The sequence below is a fragment of the Myotis yumanensis genome, unplaced genomic scaffold (genome assembly GCF_028538775.1).
Source record: "Myotis yumanensis isolate MYYU_CA2020_CCGP unplaced genomic scaffold, mMyoYum1.0.hap1 SCAF_11, whole genome shotgun sequence".
NCBI lineage: Eukaryota > Metazoa > Chordata > Mammalia > Chiroptera > Vespertilionidae > Myotis > Myotis yumanensis.
In genome coordinates, this window is record NW_027223762.1 from 14,904,820 (window position 1) to 14,927,044 (window position 22,225).

Below are 22,225 nucleotides of genomic sequence, written 5' to 3' on the forward strand. Positions count from 1 at the left end.
CCCTCTGGAGATGGAGCCTACAATCCGGGCATGTGCCCTGACTGGGAATTGAACCTGTGACCTCCTGGTGCATGGGACAATGCTCAACCAATTGAGCCACACCAGCCAGCCTGTTACCTAGTTTCTTTATGATGAAATTTACTTTTCTGTTTTTGTTGTCCTTGGTTTTAGTTGTTTTTATTTTCATAAAGACAGCAAAGATGTTTTTATTAAAATCTTATATCAGATACTTTCTTCTAAAGTGATATTGCATGTTAAAAACATGCACATACCGCCCTAGTTGGTTTGGCTTAGTGGATAAAGCATCTGCCTGTGGACTGAAGGGTCCCGGGTTCGATTCCGGTCAAGGGCACATGCCCCGGTTGTGGGCTTGATCCCCAGTAGGGGGCGTGCAGGAGGCAGCTGATCAGTGATTCTCTCTCATCATTGATGCTTCTGTCTCTCTCTCTCTCCCTTCCTCTTTGAAATCAATAAAAAAATAAATTAAAAAAACCCAAAAAACATGCACATACCTAGATGGTTAACTTGATTCTGACGGTATTGAATTAAGGACTTTAAAATATTAACTAGAGCAGTAGCTGGTTTAGTTCAGTGGATAGAGAGTTGGCCTGTGGACTGAAGGGTCCTGGGTTCAATTCTGGTCAAGGGCACATGCCCAGGTTGTGGGCTCAATCCCCAGTGTGAGGCGTGCAGGAGGCAGCCGATCAATGATTCTCTCTCATCATTGATGTTTCTCTCTTTCTTCCTCTCCCTCCCTCTCAGAAATCAATCAAAATATATATTTAAAATATTAACTGGAGAGTTTTAAAAGAGTAACTCTAAAAATAATTTTTTACATTGATGACTAAAATGCATTCACATGCCTTGAGCATTATACTTAAAGCTTTTTTCTTATCATTGACTACTTAAACTGAGGTACCTTTAAATTCAAAATTCTATTTCTGAATCCTTCTTTTAGGCGTTTCACCAAACGGGTATATGTGTCTTTGCCAAATGAGGAGGTATGTATCTGTGATTTTTTTTTTTGATTTTTTTTTTTTTTTAAGCAGAAGCAAGAACTACCACCTTGACAACATTGAGTCTTCCAACCCATGGTACAACCACTTGGGAAACAGTTTGGCAGTTTCTTAAAAAGATAAACATAAACTTATCATAAGATCCACCAATCTACCCAAGATAAATTAAAACATATATCTATAAAAAGACATGTGCAAGAATTTTTATGGCAGCATTATAAATAATAGCCAGGAACTGCAAAGAATCTAAGATGTTTATCAATTGGTGAATAGGTAGATAAATGAGGTATATCTACTTAATGGAATAATATTTAGTAACAAAAGGAATGAGCTACTTTTATGTGCTATTAGAGGCCCAGTGCACAATATTAGAGGCCCAGTCCCTCAGCCCGGCCTGCACCCTCTCACAGCCCGGGACCCCTCGCTCCTTACCACTTGGCTCGTTGCTCCTTAGCGCTGCCATGGAAGTGGGAGAAGCTCCCTCCACAGCAGCTGCACTCACCAACGTGAGCCCTGCTTCTGGCTGAGCGCACTGACCACCACGGGGTAGCTCCTGCATTGAGTGTCTGAACCCTGGTGGTCAGTGCGTGTCATAGCAACCAGTCGTTCTGCCCGTAGTTCCGCCATTAGGTCGATTTGCATATTAGGCTTTTATTATATAGGATAATGTGGATGAACCTCAAACACATTACACTAAGTGAAAGACACCGGATGTAAAATATTACACATCATGATTCCATTTATATGAAACTAGAGGCCCAGTGCATGACATTTGTGCACTGTGGGGCGGGGAGGTCCCCTCAGCCTGGCCTGCGCCCTCTCAGAGTCCAGCACCCCTCAGGGGATGTCTAACTGCCTGCTTAGGTCCAGCAGTCAGACATCTTCCAAAGGGTCCTTAGCATTGCCTCAGAGGCGAGAGAGGCTCCTGCCACCCCCGCTGCGCTTGCTAGCCATGTGACTGGCTTCTGGCTGAGCGGTGCTCCCCCTGTGGGAGCGCACTGACCACCAGGGGCAGCTCCTGCATTGAGTGTCTGGCCCCAGATGGTCAGTGCAGGTCATAGCGACCAGTCATTCTGCCGTTCAGTCAATTTGCATATTAGCCTTTTATTATATAGGATGTTCAGAAAAGGCAAATTCTAGAAACATAAAGCAGATCCATGATTTGCTAAGGCTAAGGGTCAGAGTGAGGGTTAACAGCAAACAGGCATGAGTGAATTTTCTGGGTGATGGAAATGTTCTAAACTGGATTATGGTGATGGTTGCAAAACTCTTAAGTTTATTAAGTCATTGAATTACAATGCGTGAGATTCATGGATTCACACTTTTATAAAACTGTCTTGTTTTTGTTTGTAAATTATATTGTCTAGCTCAGACCTTTAATATCCTTGGTAATAACAATAGCTATGTCCTTAATGCTTTATTTGAATTATCTTTACCTCTCTTAGGAACTGTCAAGAAAAAGGTAGTTTTAAAGGACATGAGCGAGACTCTAAAATGTAGAGTGATTTGTGTAAGATCATTCAGTTCCTAAATGAGAATTAGGGTTTGAACCTGATTCCTAGTATTTTATTAAGCTAATTCTTAGGACTGATAATTTTTTAACATTTCTTTTCAGACACGACGACTTTTACTAAAAAATCTATTATGTAAACAGGGAAGCCCATTGACCCAAAAAGAACTAGCACAACTTGCTAGGTGAGTAATTTGATTTGGTCTGTTTTACAGCTTTCTTCTTTTTTTTTTTTAAGGAATCTTTTTCTGTTTTGTTTAAAGTAAGCTCAAGTATAAAATGAGTAGTGTCTCATCCTCTGCTTCCTTTTACCTTCTTTCTTATCTCTTATTCTTATACATATGGCACCTAAATTTCAATTTCTAGATCCTATAGAAGACATGACCTAAATATGATGGTACTGTATTCCTTTTATAAACTTACTAAAACTTATAGTGTTATTAAAGTAATTTTTAAAATGTTAAATATCTCATATCTGCCCACACCAATATACATTTTCTTACAAACTTCTTTTGCATTACACATAATTTTCTTTAACTTTTACATTTTTAACTTTTTTTTGAGTGGTACACTAGTAGAAACTGAATATAGGAGATGCATTTGTGAATTTTAATCACTGGAAAAAACATCATGAAGTAATATTCAGTAAGTATGTGAGTAGCTAGTAATTTTAATAAACATTGAGTTCCTAGATAAGAATGGAAAAAGAACAAATGCATTACTTTGAAATAGTTGAGATCCTTCTTTGTCATTCCAATAAAGAATTCTGCTAAAAATGTTTGATCTGTGTTCTTATTTAACATAGTACACAATAACTAAATGCTTTCTTTCCCTGTTTTATTTTCCTCTTTCCCTTTGCCTACCTAGTCCTTAGTTCCCTTTGATAATCTCTTGGCTACTCAGGATTCTCCACTGTGGCATCCCATTCAGGTGTGCCTATTTTTGCCAATGACTTCTATTGCAGACCCTCCCTTCAACCTGTTTGTTCTACATTTTTAAAAAATCTACTTTGTGATGTATTATAGAATTACACAACCAAAACCTATATAATTTTATTAATAAGTGTCATCCCAATAAATTCAATTAAAAAGCGGAAAAAAATAAACAAATAAAAGTGGTACACTTTATTAGAAACTGAATATAGGAGATACATTCGTGAATTTTAATCACAAATAAATAAATATTAAAAATAACAACATAAAATAATCTCCTTTGGCCCTCATTCCATTAAGTCAGTGCTCTTTGTCAAGACAAAGACTCATTAACTTTTAGAGAAGTAACTGCTTATGTATCAGTTGGCCAGCAATGGCTTAGTTACTTTCCATGGGACATGTTTACAATGTAATGGAGACTCCTGGAGGTACAGTGTGCCTTAATCTAAAGGAATGGCTGTAATGCAAATTTGAGGCATTATAAATAAGGAGCCAGCAGCAAACTGTTCTGTTTGATTTTAGCAAGTGGGTCTTTCTGTGCGCTTAAATCATACAGCAGTCTGCCTAAAGACAAAGGTAAAGTAGGTTTTACCTTCTTACACGGAGAATTTGAATCTGCAAAGATGAAAGTGATTTGCTCTTTCTATTCATTCTCAGAATGACTGATGGATACTCAGGAAGTGATCTAACAGCTTTGGCAAAAGATGCAGCTCTGGGTCCTATCCGAGGTAGGTATACAAGTGCTGGAAACATTTATACCTCTTCATAAGACCATTTTAGAAGTTAAATAAGTCTATATTAGTGGGAAAGCAGTAAAGCTGTATCAGTGGAAAACTTGAGGTCCATTGAAATAAAGTATTTTCTAGATTTAAGGTCAGCAAACTTTTCTGTAAGGAGCCTGGTGGTAAATATTTTAGGTGTGTGGGCCATATATGCTCTACATTGCATATTCTTGTTTTTGTTCAAACAGTCACACACACAAAAAAAACCCAAAAATGTGAAACTATTTTTAGCTCACAGACAATACAAAGACAGTCCATGGGTTAGTGGACCATGACCCCTCTTCTAGACAACAGGTTTCACTTGTTGATAGTAGCAAAGAAGCAGAAAACTCAAAAAGAAAACTTTTTTAAGCAAGCAAAAAAGAATACTAAAGGGAAAATGTTCTTAACTTTGTGTGCTTTTCATTTCAGTATTCTAATATCACTTGAAATTAATTGAGTTCTAAGGGAACTCATGTAACTATTTATACTTTTATTGCATGTTAACTTTTGAAGACTTACAGCAAAATATATCATGTGTTGCTATATTTTGATTCAGGATAATTTGTTGGTTCTGAAATACCACAACTGATCACTTCTAGGTTAGTTCGATTAAACTCACTATGGTGTATCACTTTAGAGTAGATGTTCTGAACAACTTTGCCACGGCCAGCATAGGCAGGTATGCATTCAGATTACTTACTGGCTATGATGATAAAATAGATCATGGGACATGCTGCTTTGGAGAATAATAAATGTAACTTTGAGAATATATTTTGTGACACTAAAGTATTTTAGCCAAACTTTCTTGCTGTAAACCATGTTCAGATAGGGACTCAGAAACAATAGCTAATGTATAAATCACTTGTGGTTTTAGAATATTTTAGCTATTTTCTGAAGCAGACAAAAGTTGTTAGATTTTTTTTTAAAGCTAGTGCCTTTTATAAAAAACAAATTGAATTATTTTAAGTTTACTCTCAAATTTGTAAAACCTGTTGTTTCTTGACAATATCCAAAGAAATTGAATGTCTTACAGTTACTCCTAAGAAAGAATATTATTCTAAGCATTTGTACATTGTATTATATGTCTTTTTTAATATAATGACTTATATTGAACACATACTTTTGGTCATTGTACTTGGTTTTGCTTTTCAGCACTTTAAACTTCAAAAAATTTTAAGTGGCTACCTTTTATATTTTGCAGAACTGAAACCAGAACAAGTGAAGAATATGTCTGCCAATGAGGTATATACTATATTACAATTGTCTTTTCTTGGTTTTGGTTCTCTATATTGTTAGATACATGTTTTGTCTGGATTTTATAGTTTATTTTATTAGAAACTAGAAAAAAATAACTTGGTCTCATTTAAAAAAATGGAGGCCTTCATAGCTGGTGTGGCTCAATGATTGAGTGTAGACCCATGAACCAGGTGATCACAGTTCAACTCCGGGTTAGGACACATGCCCGGGTTGCAGGCTCAATCCCCAGTGGGGGTCATGCAGGCGGCAGCTGATCAATGATTCTCTGTCATCATTGATGTTCCTATCCCTCTCTCCCTCTCCCTTCCTCTCTTTGAAATCAATGAGAACATATTTAAAATATATATATAGAGAGAGAGAGAGGGGCCTATCCAATTACAGTATCTTATGTTGTTCATTGATAATGGACAAAAATATTGTACACATTAAGTCATTTTCTAACCATTTATATTACATAAAAACTAAACAAGAAAAGTATAGGAGACGAAGATTTTATACATTATGAAAATAACTTGGAACAAATTAAGTCTTTGATGTTCTATTTTGTTTTTTAATGTTTTCCTCTTTATAAAAGCAATGCAATTAACATTGTAATGCAGTTTACTATATTTTCTTAATATTGTAGACCCTCTTATGAAATGCTAAAGAATTTATTTTGAAAAATACTGCCTGCCTATGAAATATAAATTGGAAATGCAGAATGATCATAACTGTGTGAACAAACTTTTAAAATCAACTTGCATTATATTTGTAACTTACCTGTCAGATATTTTTTTGCTGCCCAAATTTCAACAGCTGTTGAGGAGACATTGAACACTTAACATAGAAACTGAGTACATTTTGACAGTCCTCTTTCTTCAAACTTTTAAGTAAATTTATGTTGTCTTCAGGCATTTGTGCATGGTGGTTCATCACCTACATTACTAAGAAAGTCCTCACACTTCTTGCAGCCACCCTTTCATTTTAGCAGTCTAGTTTGCCTAAAGTGTATTTGGCGTGAATGAAACTTAGGAATAGAGAATTCCACATACCCCCTCTGGTGTTTAACTACTATACCTTAAAAATCACATTTAGGCCTCTGGCTGAGTGGTTCAGTTGGTTTGTGTGTCCTCCCATACACCAAAAGGTTGCAGGTTCGATCCCCAGTCCAGGTGCATACAGGATGCAACCAATCTGTTTCTCTCTCATCACTCTTTCTCTCTCTCCTTCCCTCTGTCTAAAAATCAATAAAAACATATCCTCAGGTGAAGATTAAAAATTTTTTAAAATTCACATTTCAAGTATAAATTCCAATCCATTTTATCTGATTTATAATTTTAATTCCACATTTTTTAAATTTTTTAATATATCAATACTATACAATTTGTGTTTCAAAAGTGTCTTATGGATTTTTTAAAAAATATATATTTGTTTGATTTTTTACAGAGAGGAAGGGAGAGGGATAGAGAGTTAGAAACATCGATGAGAGAGAAACATCGATCAGCTGCCTCCTGCACACCTCCTACTGGGGATGTGCCCGCAACCAAGGTACATTCCCTTGACCAGAATCGAACCTGGGACCCTTCAGTCCACAGGCCGACGCTCTATCCACTGAGCCAAACCAGTTAGGGTGTCTTATGGATTTTTAATAGTTTAAATATAATGTATTAACAATATCCTATAAACATATTGCGTTTTAAATGTTCTTATACTCATAGCATAAACCTAATAGTACTTTTCTACAAAAAGTAAGCATCAGCCATGAATTATTTCTTCACACACTACTCTCTTACTTGGATCGAGGATAGATAAACTTGATATCTCATAATCTGGCCTCAAAGGTTAAAGTTGAGGAAAGGCCTTATGTCTGACATTTTAGACCTCTGTGTTTGTCCCTTGAAAAGACCACATAGCCCGGCCAGCATGTCTCAGTGGTTGAGTGTTGACCTATGAACCAGGAAGTCACAGTTCGATTCCTGGTCAGGGCACATGCCTGGGTTGCAGGCTCGGTCCCTGGTGTGAGGTATGCGGGAGGCAGCCGATCAATGATTCTCTCTCATCATTGGTGTTTGTATCTCTCTCTCCCTCTCCTTTCCTCTCTGAAATTAAGAAAAAAATATATTTTTTTAAAAAAAAGAAAGACCATACAAGTAAAGGAAACAAACAAGGCAATAATGAGGTAAAACCACCAGCTGGCAAATAAATTTTAGTAAGAAGTGGTATGCAAGTTCTCAGTTGACTTCACAGGCAGCATCCCTCAGCCCCACTTTTGCAAGTGTTCTTCACTCTGTCTCAAGCTCCTAGGCCATGGCACTTTCTATGCAGATCCCCAAGGAAGGCCTCTTGCTTGTACATTAAATGGAATGCTTTAATAAACTTGCATTAATATCTTGCAATAATTTTATGAAAGCAAGTAGGTGGCTACTTAGAGAATAGTAGAAATTCTTAGGAATCTTTCCATTATTTCATGAGAAAAGAGATCTGTTTACCATTGATAGTGGCTCTGTTAACCGTTGTATATGTTTTACCCATCCTGAGAATATACATAAAACCAAACTTTCTTCTTCACTGAACAAAGTCAACCCAAATATAATTCCTGTTTATTTGAAGAGTAAAGAAATTTTGAGTCTATATTCTTTTTTTAATAACGTTTATGTTCTTATGATTATAAAACAAGGTAGTCATTCTGTTGCTGTAGGCATTTATAGCTATACTAGAGGCCCAGTGCACGAAATTTGTGGATGGATAGGGTTCCTAGCGGCTGCTGGCTGCCAGCCAGGGCTTCCCTTCCCCCAGCTTCCTGCCGCTGCCAGCCAGGGTGGGATCAGCAGGGGGGAGGGGGAGATCGCGGGTGGTTGGCTGGCCAGCCCCACCCCCAGGTCAAACTCCCAGTTGAGGGGACAATTTGCATATTAGGCTTTTATTATATAGGATAGGATAAAAATTTATCCCAAAACTTAGCAGCTTAAAACATTTATTATCTCACATTTTCACAGAGTCAGGAATATGGGTGCAGCTTAGCTGAGTCCTCTGATTCAATCTCTCTCAGCAGGGTTCAAAGTTTTGGCCCATAGTCACTTATAAAGCTGGAATCAAGATGTTGGCTGGCAGTATAGTCATTGCAAGGCTCAACTGGGGAGAGATCTGCTTCAAAGCTCACTCGTGCTTCTTTGCCAGATTCATTTCCCCTCATGGGTTGTTGGGCTGACAGCCTCGGTTTTCTCTGGCTATTGGCTGAAGGCTGTCTTCACTTCCTTGCTACATACACCTCTCAAACATAGTAGTTTGCTTCATCAAAGCAAGCAGGCCAGGAAGACAAGAGTGCCAGAAAGATGGTAGTCATAGTCTTTATACTTAAACCTGAAGGTGACATTCCATCAGTTTTGCTGTAGTCTTCTATTCTTTTTTTTTTTTTTTAAATATATTTTTACTGATTTAAGAGAGGAAAGGAGAGGGAGAAAGAAACATCAATAATGAGAAAGAATCATTGATCAGCTGCCTCCTGCACGCCCCCTACTGGGGATCGAGCCTGCAATCCAGGCATGGACCCTTGACTGGAACTGAACTCAGGATCCTTCAGTCCACAGGCCAACACTCTATCCACTGAGCCAAACCAGCTAGGGCTGTAGTCTTCTATTATGAGGTCCAGAATACATTCAGGGAAGGGATTTCACAAAGGCATATAATGGAAGTCATCAGAAGATGCCCACACATGTGTAAATCAATTACAATTATTACAATTTTTTTTATGGTTAAAGGGTCACACTTGGCCAGTGAAATCTGTTTTTATATGAAGATGAACCCACTCAACACTACTTGAGAACGTTGAAAAGCACTTTTACTTTCTGTGGGCAAGGCATATCTTAAATTTGCCTCTCCCAAGACATGGAATCAGCAACTCTGTAGAAACAAACCCTGGTTCTTTTTTGTTTTTTTAATCCTTACCCGAGGACATGCTTATTGATTTTAGAGAGAGAGAGAGGAAGGAAGAGAGAGAAAAACATTGATGTGAGAGAGCAACATCGCTCGGCTGCCTTTCCGCATGCATCCCAACTAGGGATCGATCCTGGAACCTTTCGATGTATGGGACAATGCTTCAGCCAACTGAGCCACCCTGCCAGGGCGAGCCCTGGTTCATTTTCATGAAGAAGAATATTAAGACTCTGTGTATAGAAATGCATCTTCTTTGCTGACAGTGAGCAAAATCTAAAAACAAGCCAGTCTGTTCTGCAGAAGCACCGAAAAGTTCAGGTTTGAGGACAACAGACAGTTCTGAAACTGGGGTAAAGTTGAGAGTGAAATAGGATTAGTTGAAAGTCTATTTAAGAAGCAATTAGACACCAGATCCAATTCCCCACATAATACAGCTAGACAACTCTCCTTTTACCAAAACAGGACCTTTTAAGAAAACTAAGAATAAAAAAGAACTTCTTTAACCCCTTCAAGGGCACTTAGTGGTTGCTGTGATACTCTGCCAAGATTTCCCTTCAGGACTGCGGAGTCTTCTTAGCTGGTGGGAAGGTTGGCAGCTGACAGCTCTCAATTGAATCACTCTCCAGGCATTGCCCTCAGGCCAAAAGACTCTTCACTCGGGGTCATACTCAGTACCTGAGGGCAACCCTTACCCAATGCCTGGTTGATGTGGGGTATAAAGGCCAGGCCCCTTTGTCTCAAAGTAGGACAACTCTCTGAAAGGCATGACTATACCAGGAGGAAACATAAAATTGAACTTTTTTTTTAAAGAAAAGATACCATTTATTTTATCAGGAGCAAAAATGTAAAGTACCAATGATGAATATTTTAAAAGATAACTTGCTTGGCTGGTGTGGCTCAAATGGTTGAGCATCATCCCATTGCCAGTTTGATCCCTGGGTCGGGGCACATGAGGGAGGCAACTAATTGATGTTTCTCTCTCACATCCATGTGTCTCTCTCCCTCACTCTCCCTTCCTTTCTCTGTAAAATTAATAAAAATATATATATTTTAAAAAGATTTACAAGTCTTTTCCTGAAAAAAAAATATTGAAAAACATTTTTAAAGATTTAAATAAATTAATGGAAGGATATACCACATCTTTGTATTTGAAGACTCAATATAATAAAAATGTCAGTTTTTAAAAATAACAAAACACACATACTAACTTAGTTTTTATTAATGCTATGTTAACTTAGCCCACTCCAATGACAAGAGCCTGAAAACACACATATTTTTATATTTTAATATATTTTATTGATTTTTTTACAGAGAGGAAGGGAGAGGGATAGAGAGTTGGAAACATTGATGAGAGAGAAACATCGATCAGCTGCCTCCTGCACACTCCCTACTGGGGATGTGCCTGCAATCAAGGTACATGCCCTTGACCGGAATCAAACCTGGGACCCTTGAGTCCGCAGGCTGACGCTCCATCCACTGAGCCAAACTGGTTAGGGCAACACACATATTTTTAAAATATCATGTCCTGGCCAGTGTGTTTCGGTACTTAGAGTGTCAGCCCTCTCACCTAAGGGTCAAGGGTTCAATTCCAGCCAAGGACACATACCTCAGTTGTAGGCTGCATTCCTGTGGGCACATGCAGGAAGCAACCAGTCGATGTGTCTCTCTCACTTCAGTGTTTCTTTCTCTCTGTCTCTCCCCCTCCCTTCCACTCTAAAAATCAATGGGAAAAAAATATTCTCAAGTGAGTATTTACCCAGGCCCTGGTCAGCGCATGTATAGGAGGCAACTGATCCATGTTTCTCTCTCACATCAATATTTCTCTCTCCTCACCCCCGCCCCTCTCTGGAATCAGTGAAAAGAAACAAACAAAAAATATCTTTGTTATTTATTTTCCCTCTTTGCGTTCAAGCAAAGTTGCTATTTCCTGTTGTAAACATTAGTCTCTTTACTAACTTTAAATTACCGTACATAGATATATGTTTACATACACCATATTATACACTTAAATTAGAATTTCATCAAAAGCTTTTAAAACCTTAATTTTTTAAAAAAATATATCTTATTGATTTTTTACAGAGAGGAAGGGAGAGGGATAAAGAGTTAGAAACATCAATCAGCTGCCTCCTGCACACTCCCCACTGGGGATGTGCCCGAAACCAAGGTACATGCCCTTGGCCGGAATCAAACCCGGGACCCTTGAATCCGCAGGCCGACGCTCCATCCACTGAGCCAAACCGGCTAGGGCTAAAACCTTAATTTATATAACAAATTATATTCAGAAAATATCATAGATAATATCCACATTACATTCATCATTCTTCTTCCCTTTGGACTTTGGGAAGAGCCAGTATACGTTTCAGTTAAATAAGAAACATGTAGGGTTTATATAGTGATTACGTGGTAATAATATATCCTTTTTCTTTTTGACTAAGATTTTTCAGATTAAGCTGCAAGTTGCAAGTATAGGTGATTTTCTTATTCTGTGCTCTTGGAGATACCAGAAAGGATGTCAAGTAGTTAGACTGGGTTTTATAAGAGTAATAAAAAGAAGACTACTATAGATAAATATCATTTTTTCAAGTTTAATCTCAAATTCTCCTTGAACTTCTTCTTTTGGGGCAAAATACTGGTGTATCTACAAGTAACTATTTTTTTAAAAATATATTTTATTGATTTTTTTACAGAGAGGAAGGGAGAGGGATAGAGAATTAGAAACATCGAGGAGAGAGAAACATCAATCAGCTGCCTCCTGCACACCCCCTACTGGGGATGTGCCCACAACCAAGGTCCATGCCCTTGACCGGAATCGAACCCGGGACCCCTCAGTCTACAGGCCGACACTCTATCCACTGAGCCAAACCGGTCAGGGCTACAAGTAACTATTTTTTAATCTGCACCTGAGGATTTTTTTGTTGTTGTTTTGTTTTTTTAATTGATTTTTAGAGAGAGAAGAAAGGAGAGAGAAAGAGAAACATGGATTGGTTGCCGACTAGGACTCAAACCCCCCACTTATTAGTGTACAACTGCACTCCCCAGCCAGGGCTACTGACAGTTTTAATACTAGTCATTTTGTGCCAAATTCCATTTCGCCTTTTGAAAATCCTTAGGTAATGAACTCAACATTATTTTATTCTACATTCTTAAAGCCAATTATAGTGTCAGAAATAAGACCACATTAATATAAAAATGTATTACAGCCTCGCTGGTTTGGCTCAGTGGATAGAGCATTGGCCTGCGGACTGAAGGTCCCAGGTGCAATTTCAGCCAAGGGCATATGCCCGGGTTGCTGGCTCGATCCCCAGTAGGGGGCATGCAGGAGGCAGCCAATCAAGGATTCTCTCTCATCATTGATGTTTCTAACTATCTCTCCTCTCCCTTCCTTTCTGAAATCAATAAATACATATATATATTTTAAAAATTCATCTACATATGTTTCCAACATTAATAAACAGTATCATTTGATCCATTTTGGGGTTAACTACTGTATGTGTTCATCATTTGTATTTTCATGTGCTTTTTAAAAATCTAGATGAGAAATATTCGATTATCTGACTTCACTGAATCCTTGAAAAAGATAAAACGCAGCGTGGGCCCTCAAACCTTAGAAGCATACATACGTTGGAACAAGGACTTTGGAGATACCACTGTTTAAGAAAATACCTTTGTAAGCCTGCAGAACATTTTCTTATCAAGGGAGAAACACACCATCTTCAGTGAATAGTTATCAGCTACAGAAACTAAGCCTAAGTTTACAGGACTTTTTAGAGTCTTATAATTATTTATGCATCCGAGAAGATAAACCATAAAACAAATTTAAATAAAATATACAATGCAAATGGAATATTTTGTTTAAGGCCTTCTTGCCTTGATAGTAATGGCTATCCCGATGGGCAGGGTAAGTTAGAGCACAATAAACACTGGTTCTGGTCTTCTTTACCAATTTAATCAGAATGTAAATAATAATTTATATATGTGTTACAGATGAAAGTATTCAGAGACAGTAAAGGGTGAAAGACACAACAGCCATTGGTTGTCTTCTGATGTCTTTTTTTAAAATAGTAATTTTTCCCATTTTCCTCTTCTACTGTTGTCTTCACTATGGGTGATTGGAATGCCAAACATTTTCTTTTTTTTTTTCCTTTTCTTTTTACAAATTGTGTGCCAAATGGAAACTTTTTTCTGTGTAACAGAAATAGGAAAAAGGATTTTGAAGGCTTTTTCTCCATAAAACTACAGACATTAAACAATTGTGTTCTTTTCACTTTTTTATTTTTCTAGTTCCTTTCTACCAAACAATTTATAAAGCAATATGAGACCAACAAAATAAGTCTAATAAAAGAGGAGAAATTTGCAAGTTTTGAGTCACTCTGTCATACAACATGTAGATCAATCCTTGTGTGACCACAGTACTTTTTTTAAAAATATATTTGCCAGAAATCTATTGAGACTGTTAACTTATTCCTAATGGAATTTATTTCCTGCTAGAATTATCCTAATACTTAAGAAAGCCAATTTTAACAGCTGTAAAAGTGGTTCCTGTGTGAGAGAATGGAAGTACTGGGAGCTAAGACATTTCTATTTTATGATTATTACTTTCTTACTGTTTACAGGATAATGATAAGCCAGTGGATCTACCATCTTTTATTCTTTATAATTATTAATCCCTTCAATGAAACTTTAAAAGTTACTGAATTTTTATAAATTGCATACATTTTGTAGGTTTCTTGTGCTCACTTTGTTAACAAACGACTTGTAGTCTGTTAATCTGCCTTTTGTTCCCCCAAAATGTACAGTAATTCCATTTCTTGTTTGTATAAGTATGCCTGAATTTTTATTATAAAAATGTCATTGTAGGAAGTAGAGACTCGTATTATGACCTTTTAAATATTGTAATAAAGGCAAATGGATATTTGCCCTTAGTTTACTGGTTAAAAGTTTGTTTACAGAAATTTTCTTTGGTGCTTTTATGTAAAATGCCGTGGGTGGAAAGAATAGTTTTACAGTAGGAACAAAGATTTTTTTTCATTTGGGAAAAATATCTTTGGTTTTGAGAGAACAAATTAAAACCTTGCCCCAGCTAGATAAGAATTTTATAATGAAGATACACATTCTTTTTTTTTTTTTAACATTCTTCTTAGTTTACTCTTACTCTTGGTAAAATTTGACCAAGTTTTATTTTAAGCTGTGTTTCTTTCATAGAAGGACCGTGAAAATAGAATAATGATAATAGTAGAAGGTGTAAGGGGTTGGTTCGGTCTTTTTCAACATAGAAGTTGCTGAGATTTTTAAAATTAATATTAGACTTAGATTGTAACCTTTTAGATTTTGCATTGAACTGTGCCACATTACTTCCTAAAAGGTAATGCTTAAACATTAAATTATAGTGTGCTCTTCATGTTAATAAGGCAGAGTTTTGTAAGCTAAATTAAAACTTCTTGATGCCCGCCCAGTGTGACTCAGTGATTGAATGTCGACCCATGAACCAGGAGATCACACACCTGGGTTGTGGGCTCCATCCCCAATGGGGGGAGTCATGCAGGAGGTACCAATTGATGATTCTTTCTCATCATTGATGTTTCTATTTCTCTCTCCCTCTCCCTTCCTCTCTCTGAAATCAATAAAAACATTTAAAAAAAAAAGAAATAGATCATTAAAAAAAAAAAAGGACCTATTGAGGTACTGGTCTCTAAGCCAAGGGAAAGAATACTATCTTTCAAGATATCTTAAGTGTAAAAGCTTATTCTAAGACATTTTGCCCAATGAGGTTATCAGATCTCTGACCTGCAGTATGCTTTGTGCTTGGAAATAACTGGAGGAAAAGCAGATGCTAGAATTCTAATTTAAGTAAATATATAGTAGTCTTTGTTTATTCTTTATATTTTGTACAAAAAAAAAAACCTAGTTCTTTTGGTAGAATGAATTACAGTTTGGTTGTGGACTATAAGTCAAAAGATTTTCCTTTAAATGCTGGTTTCTATTTTAATCTGGTATTTTGTACTTTTCACAAGAAATACATTAAAAGGTTTGGTTGCATAAAGTGGTGTTTATCCTAATGGACTTGAAATAAATTACAAACTTTATTTTGCCTTTAATTTTTTTATTTGAAACTTTTAGATTTCAGAGGTTGCAGTCTAGTAATGGAGTAGCTTGTATTGGATTAACTCTCTTGCCAACAATTGTAAACTTTGAATAAAATATAAAAGACTAGAGAGCAAACAGGCATCAACTGCACAAACTAATGTACTAGCTTTTACCCAGAGGGAAATTTCCAGTTTGTGCAGTGTGCTTGGAAATAGAATGTGACTGTCTTGCTCAGCTGAGGGATTGTTAGGGTCTTCTAGAACAGCTGGAAATTAGGAAGGAAATCTTGAAAAGGAGAGAGCTTCAAACATATAAGCCCCAAAATCTGTCTACAGATTCCTTTCAAATTGTACTTGTGAAAGGATTTGAAGATAGGCGAGGCAGTTAGGGAAGGGTCCATGGGAAAGGAATGCATACGTGAAGGACTGAAGGACGGAGCCAGCTCCAATACCACTACAGTGTTTATCTTACAAAAGGAAGGGTGAGAACCTGGTGAGCTTGGAAACTTTGAAACTGGTACTAGGCAGGGAAAGGGGGAAATTGGCCAATTAGGGGAAAACACGAGGCACCATAAAACGAGGAAGGGTCCAGTTAGAAAGCATGTACAAAGAAGCTGTCAGCATTTTATAAACCCTTAGACAAAGACTCACTGGGTCTTTTTCCCACTTTGGGGACCCCTCCCCAGGGGGAGATTTTATATGCCTGCAACAAATTTCCATGCTTTTGCTAAAAATCTTTTAGTCTGAGATTGTTTATTCACACTTCATAGGACAAGAACCTGGAATCCAGCTTGCCATTCTGGGTATCACTTGTGCAATGTAATATTCAGAGGAATCCAGCAGAAAGCAATAGTTGAATTTAAGGAAATGAGTAGAGGTAGCAACTGCTGGGGTAATACAGTTTGAAATTAAAATTCCACTAAAAGGAGTGTATACTTTGGGATACCCATTGAAACCAAAGAGCCGTACCTTAGGAGGAAGGACAACAACCCATAACTAAGCACTATACTTTAGGACTTTGGACAAAATGGAAAGAAACTCATTGTAACAAAGTTTAAAATCAATCTTTCACAGTATCCAGGCTATACAGTGAGCTTGATTTTTCTTACTGTCAGAGAAAGTTATTACTTATGAATTCAAAAAGGGCAAAACCTAAAATGAAACCTGTGGGGTTCGGTTGAAATTGGATTTAAGAGTATGAATTCATGCCCTGGCCAGTTTTGCTCAGTAGATAGAGCATTGGCCTGCGGACTGAAGGGTCCCAGGTTCGATTCTGGTCAAGGGCACATGCCTGGGTCACAGGTTCGATCCCTACAGGAGGCAGCTGATCCATGATTCTCTCTCATCAAATGATGTTTCTATCTCTTGCCCTCTCCCTTCCTCTCTGAAATCAATAAAAAGATATTTTTTTAAAAAAGAGTATGAATTCATGATTGAAGACAAAAGTAGATAAGTGTAGAGACATGAGAATGTACATATATGCTCACATACGTATATTCTCTAATTCTCTTCATTGAGTTCTCATGGCTTGCCTTCAAAATTCTTCAGTCTTATTCTGCTAAAGCTGCCACATTTTTACATGTTTTTTAGAGCAGCACCTCATTTCTTGCTATCAAAATCTTAGTCTACTTGGGCTAAGTATCACAGAGTGGGTGGCTTAAATAACAGAAGTTTATTTTCACAGTTCAGAATGGTGGCAAATCCCAGATAAAGGCCTATTTGGTTTCTGGTGAGAGCTCTCATTGGCTTGCAGATAGCCACCTTCTTGCTGTGTCCTCATGTGGCAGAGAGTCAGCAAGTTCTCTGGTGTCTCTGATGAGGGCACTAATCTACCATCATGAAGGTCTCATCCTCATGACCTCATCAAACCCTGATTGTCTCCCAAAGATCCCACATCCAGATACAATCACATTGGGATGTAGGGCTTCAATGTACAAATTTTTAGGGGGAACACAAACATTCTGTCCCATAAGGAACAAGGGTTCCTTGGTGAAATGGCCAATTCCAGGGTTGGGGCAAAGAACATAAAATGGTAGGCACAAGTAGTTTACAGTCGTGAGTATACAAAACAGTTTGTTCTTGTATTGTTTATTATTGTATTTTTATATGTATAACTGTAAACCTACTTTTGTTTCCTCCTGTACATGATGAACCTGGGATATCTTGTGCCAGAAAAGAAGTTCTCAGACTGGCTAGGATGACCCTGGATGTTGTGACTTGGTTGGAACGTCCTCCCATGCATGCGGGGTTCTGGGTTTGATTTCCAGTGAGGGCACATACTTAGGTTGTGGGTTTGATCCCTGGTGGGCCTGGAGGGGAGGCAACTGATGGATGTTTCTATCTCTCCCCCTCTCCCTCCTTCTCTTTAAAATCAATAAAAACATACCCTTGGGTGAAGATTAAAAAAAAAGATTGGTATGGATGAATCATTGATTGGAATGGCTCCCACTGGACAACTTTGAACATCAAAATAAGTAATTATAGTAGTGGGTTATAATCCATCAGGTAAAATAAACCATAAGCCAATGTGGCTATACAAATACTATATAAATTATACATATATACAAGAAGATATATATATATATAAGAACTAATTGAAAGTGTGATGAAGAATGAGATATTGTCCTAGCCGGTTTGGCTCAGTGGACAGAGCGTTGGCCTGCAGGCCAAAGGGTCCCAGGTTCAATTCCAATCAAGGCCACATACCTCGGTTGCAGACTCCTCTCCGGCTTGGGCCCTCGTTGGGGCTGTGCAGGAGGCAATTGATGTTTCTCTCTGTCTGTCTAACATTCTTTCTAAAAATCAATGAAAAAATATCCTCCAGTGAGGATTAAAAAGAGAGAGAGAGAGAGAGACATGGTTTCAAAGTACATCTCCAGCCCTAGCCAGTTTGGCTCAGTGGGTAGAGCGCCCTCCCGCGGACTGAAGAATCCAGGCTTCGATTCTGTTCAAGAGTATATACCTCGGTTGCATGCTCAATCCCCAGCCCCAGTCGGGGCACGTAGGGAAGGCAACCAAAAGATGTGTCTCTCACACATCTATGTTTCCCTCTGTCTCTCCCCCTTCCTTCCACTCTCTCTAAACATCAATGGAAAATAGCCTCAGGTGAAGATTAACAACAAAACATAAGGTTATCATTTTAAAAAAGAAAAAGTACACCTCCACAAAATATTAATTAGAAAGGGAAAGATATTTTTAGTGGAAAAATATAGCAGATGTCACCTTAATCTAATGGTGACAATTATCAATGGGCCACTTTTCAATAATGGGTTCAATGAGAAAAACGCAGGATCACCTCTGTAGCATTCCCGTCCAAGTTGTACACGCCAGGAGCACGCTACAAAATAACTGCCCTGCAATTTCCAAAAGCGGCACTATCAAGAAAGTCAAGTAAAACCTTTCCATACCGAAGGGATTAAACAGAATGACAACGGCACGCCACCCGTGGTTGAGACCTAGTTGTTTCGGATCTTCACCCTCCACCCCAGTCCTTGAAAGGCTAGGAGTCGCTCTAGCCGGCTCCTCCGCCTCTATGGAACGCAAGGGCGGCGGAGAAGAGGGGGTGTGGGAACCGGAAGCCGAGGCGCGCACTTCCGTCCCCGCCTCGCTTGCAGCCAATCGGCCTCTGACGCTCCACCCCTTCCGCTCTACGGAAACACCAGCTCCCAGAGCGTCTTCCGGCGGGAGCGGGGCCGCTCCTTACCATGGTGAGTTGGCCGCGGGGTGGAGGGTTTCTGTAGGTGTTTCCTCTTACTTTCTCTCGTCCTGCAGCCGCCGGGAATGCCGCAGCTGCGCGGAGGAGGGGTCGTCGGAGTTGTGCTCGGGCCCGGGGGAGAGGCGGCTGGCGCCCGAAAGATTTGCCCCGGAGCTCTGATTCCTCCGCTCTCCCTCACCTTGTTCCTTTGCCCCCGGTGGCCCCGGGCGGCTCCAGGCCGAGCTTTCAGCTCCTGCCTGTTGATGGCTTCCTCCTGCCGAGATTTCCTTCGTATACAAATAAGTCTTTGCGCACGCCAGCGCCTGCAGCACCGACTAAAGATCGGAAAGCAAGTGCACAGCAGAAATGACCGTGACAGTGATGTTTACCGCAGGGACGCTAGCAGTGGCATAAGCAGAGGGTGATGAGTAGCGTATCGAGGCCGATACCCACTCTGCAACCTGCCTTTATTGGGTGCCAGGTGGCCTGATTCGGCAGCAGCTGTCAGCAGGCCAGTGAGTGGAGAAAGTCGAGGTGGTAGAGCATCGAATGGCAGCCAGCTTTTTCTGTGATTGTTAACCTCAGAACACCTTGTGGCTTGGGGGATGTGTTAAATCTAAATCTTATTAGGCGGATTCGCCATTCCGTGCTTGTAGAAATCAAGTATGTAGTACTGTGAATCTTATCTGAAGATAAGCCGTTGATTGTGATTTCAGCGTCAAAAGAAGTACAACATATTTTATTTAAAAAGTTATTGGACCCCTTATGGGTAGCCTATAGGTGAGAAGAGGACCACATGTCTGTGCCTAAGCCATTGTCACTCTTAATTAAATTTTTTTCCTTGAATGAGTATGGTTGGAAAAATGTTCACATGCTCTATCTTTTGGAAATTTCCTGTAATCCGTCCTTACACACAGAAAGTGGGTAAATAGCCCTAGCTGGTTTGGCTCAGTGGACAGAGCGTCAGCCTTTGGACTGAAGGGTTCCAGGTTCGATTCCAGTCAAGGGCACATGCCCGGGTTTCGAGCTCGATCCCCAGTGGAGGGCATGCAGGAGGCAGCCGATCATGATTCTCTCTCATCATTGATGTTTCTATCTCTCTTTCCCTCTCCCTTTCTCTCTGAAATCAATAAAAGTATATTTAAAAAAAAAAAAGTGGGGGTAACGTTTACCTTTGGCTGACCAAATAGCCTCCAGTTACACTCTCTTCAAAACATTCACCACTGTGCAGCCAGAGTTAAATTTATAAGATTTGACTATGCCACTCCTTTGCTTAAAGTTCTTCAATTTTTTTCTATAGCCCTCAAGATAAAGTACTGTTTAGCATGACTTGCAAAGCCATCTGTTGTGAAGCGTCTTACTGTTACAGCTTCCATTTACTCATTCATACATCTATATTCCAGCCACAGTGAGCTGCTTGCAGATCTGCTGTAGAATCAGGCCTTTGCACCCAATTTGTACTTGCTATTCTACCTGCCAGAATCATTCATCTCCTATCCCCCATCCTTATCAGTATAACCCTTACACCTTAGTTAGTCTCTTTCATGAGCCTTTCTGCCATGGGTCAAGATTCTGGTAGGTGCCTCCTTTATGCTTCCATGATAATGTGGGGCTTTATACCAGTAATACCTATAGCCCTTACCAGGCTATGGTAAAATTGGGTATTTACTTGTCTTTCTTACTTTCCAGACTGTAAGTTCTTTAAGAGCAGGACCAATGGATGCACTCCTATTACCAGAGCCTTGTACAGTGCCTGGTCCTGTTTTATAAAACACTGAATAAATAACTGTGGCACTACATTTTTATGCTTGAAACAGTAATACAAGGAAATAGAGCCCTGACCGGTTTGCAAAGCTCAGTGGATAGAGCGTCGGCCTACGGACTCAAGGGTCCCGGGTTCGATTCCGGTTAAGAGCATGTACCTTGGTTGCGGGCACATCCCCAGTGGGGAGTGTGCAGGAGGCAGCTGAATCGATGTTTCTCTCTCATTGATGTTTCTAACTCTCTATCCCTCTCCCCTCCTCTCTGTAAAAATCAATAAAAATATATTAAAAAAAAAAAAGGAAATAGAGCATTTAAAGTTTATTTTTAAAGTTTTTGGGAAGAAATCTTATCAGTCCCCCTTTATGTATTATTAAAGACATGCTATGTATGCGTAAAGCACAGTGCTATGTTAGAAAATGTAAAGGAAATATAACCCTTGTCATTAGTGAAGTTACTAAAAAATTAACTTACATTGCAAGATGACGAGATGAAGGCCATCCCATGGTTAAGTTCGAAGTAAGCATTAAAAAGACACTGTAGTTTAGAATAATCTAGAAAGGCTTCATGTAGGAAGTGAAACATGGCAATTGAGCAATCCTGCCATACTCTAATACTCTGAATCTACTATACGTTACTCTCACTTGATCAGGAAACAGGCCAAGAAGCTTGCTAAGTGTTACAGGGCTGTTAGAGTTTGGGCTAGACAAGTCTTGCCTTTTCACTTGAAAGTGGTATAATCATCATACATGAGGTACACCTGTCAAGTTAGAGTTGTGGATTCCTATTTGGAACAAGAGATAAAACTGAAAAGAAACAGGCTAAATAACTGAAAGCTTTAATTTCCACATTTTAAAATTTGAAGTTTATTCTAATAGCAATGGAGAGCCAATATAATTTGGGAGTGACCTGAATGTTAGGATTTTTATTTTATTTTCAATATCAGTTTGGCATTAGAAATGGCCCCTTGTGTTTTATTCACTCTCATTGTCTTAAAACTTAAATAATTGAAGGTGAGCTGAAGTTAGAAGATACCCAGTGATAACAGTAGTAAGCAGAATTCTCTTTGGAACCAAAATATCCCACATGTAATTTTTTAAGAACAGAGTATACTGATTAGCATTTATTACCATTCCAAAGGAAAATAGTATATTTTCAACTGAATTGGCTTAGCACTTTAGGGTTATATACTTAAAGTACTTTTTAATTTATTATTTTTTTATTATGGAAAACATACATACATACATACATACATAAAGTAGAGAAAATATAATGAGTTTTAACCTGATACCCAGT

General features: G+C 38.7%; 2 protein-coding genes and 1 long non-coding RNA gene across 6 annotated transcripts in view; 2 read left to right on the plus strand and 1 right to left on the minus strand.

Annotated features, from left to right (window-relative positions):
* SPAST (spastin) overlaps positions 1 to 15,446 on the plus strand; it is a 46,898-nt gene extending 31,452 nt beyond the window's left edge. For all 4 annotated transcript variants that reach the window (XM_070428954.1, XM_070428956.1, XM_070428955.1 and 1 more), the window contains 5 exons: positions 959 to 1,001; positions 2,632 to 2,711; positions 4,116 to 4,186; positions 5,424 to 5,464; positions 12,924 to 15,446. In XM_070428954.1, coding sequence (XP_070285055.1) covers positions 959 to 1,001; positions 2,632 to 2,711; positions 4,116 to 4,186; positions 5,424 to 5,464; positions 12,924 to 13,046 — 358 coding nt within the window. In that variant the 3' untranslated portion in view covers positions 13,047 to 15,446. The remainder of the gene's footprint in view (positions 1 to 958; positions 1,002 to 2,631; positions 2,712 to 4,115; positions 4,187 to 5,423; positions 5,465 to 12,923) is intronic.
* LOC139019804 (uncharacterized) lies at positions 13,373 to 18,999 on the minus strand. The gene is made up of 3 exons (XR_011473149.1): positions 18,882 to 18,999; positions 18,181 to 18,269; positions 13,373 to 13,573 (listed from the first exon to the last, which is right to left on the minus strand). It is a non-coding gene; the product is annotated as an uncharacterized lncRNA (long non-coding RNA).
* Positions 19,000 to 19,138: 139 nt separating this feature from the next.
* SLC30A6 (solute carrier family 30 member 6) overlaps positions 19,139 to 22,225 on the plus strand; it is a 30,350-nt gene continuing 27,263 nt past the window's right edge. The window contains exon 1 of the mRNA XM_070428958.1: positions 19,139 to 19,181. Within this exon, the coding sequence (XP_070285059.1) occupies positions 19,179 to 19,181 (3 nt within the window). The 5' untranslated portion in view covers positions 19,139 to 19,178. The remainder of the gene's footprint in view (positions 19,182 to 22,225) is intronic.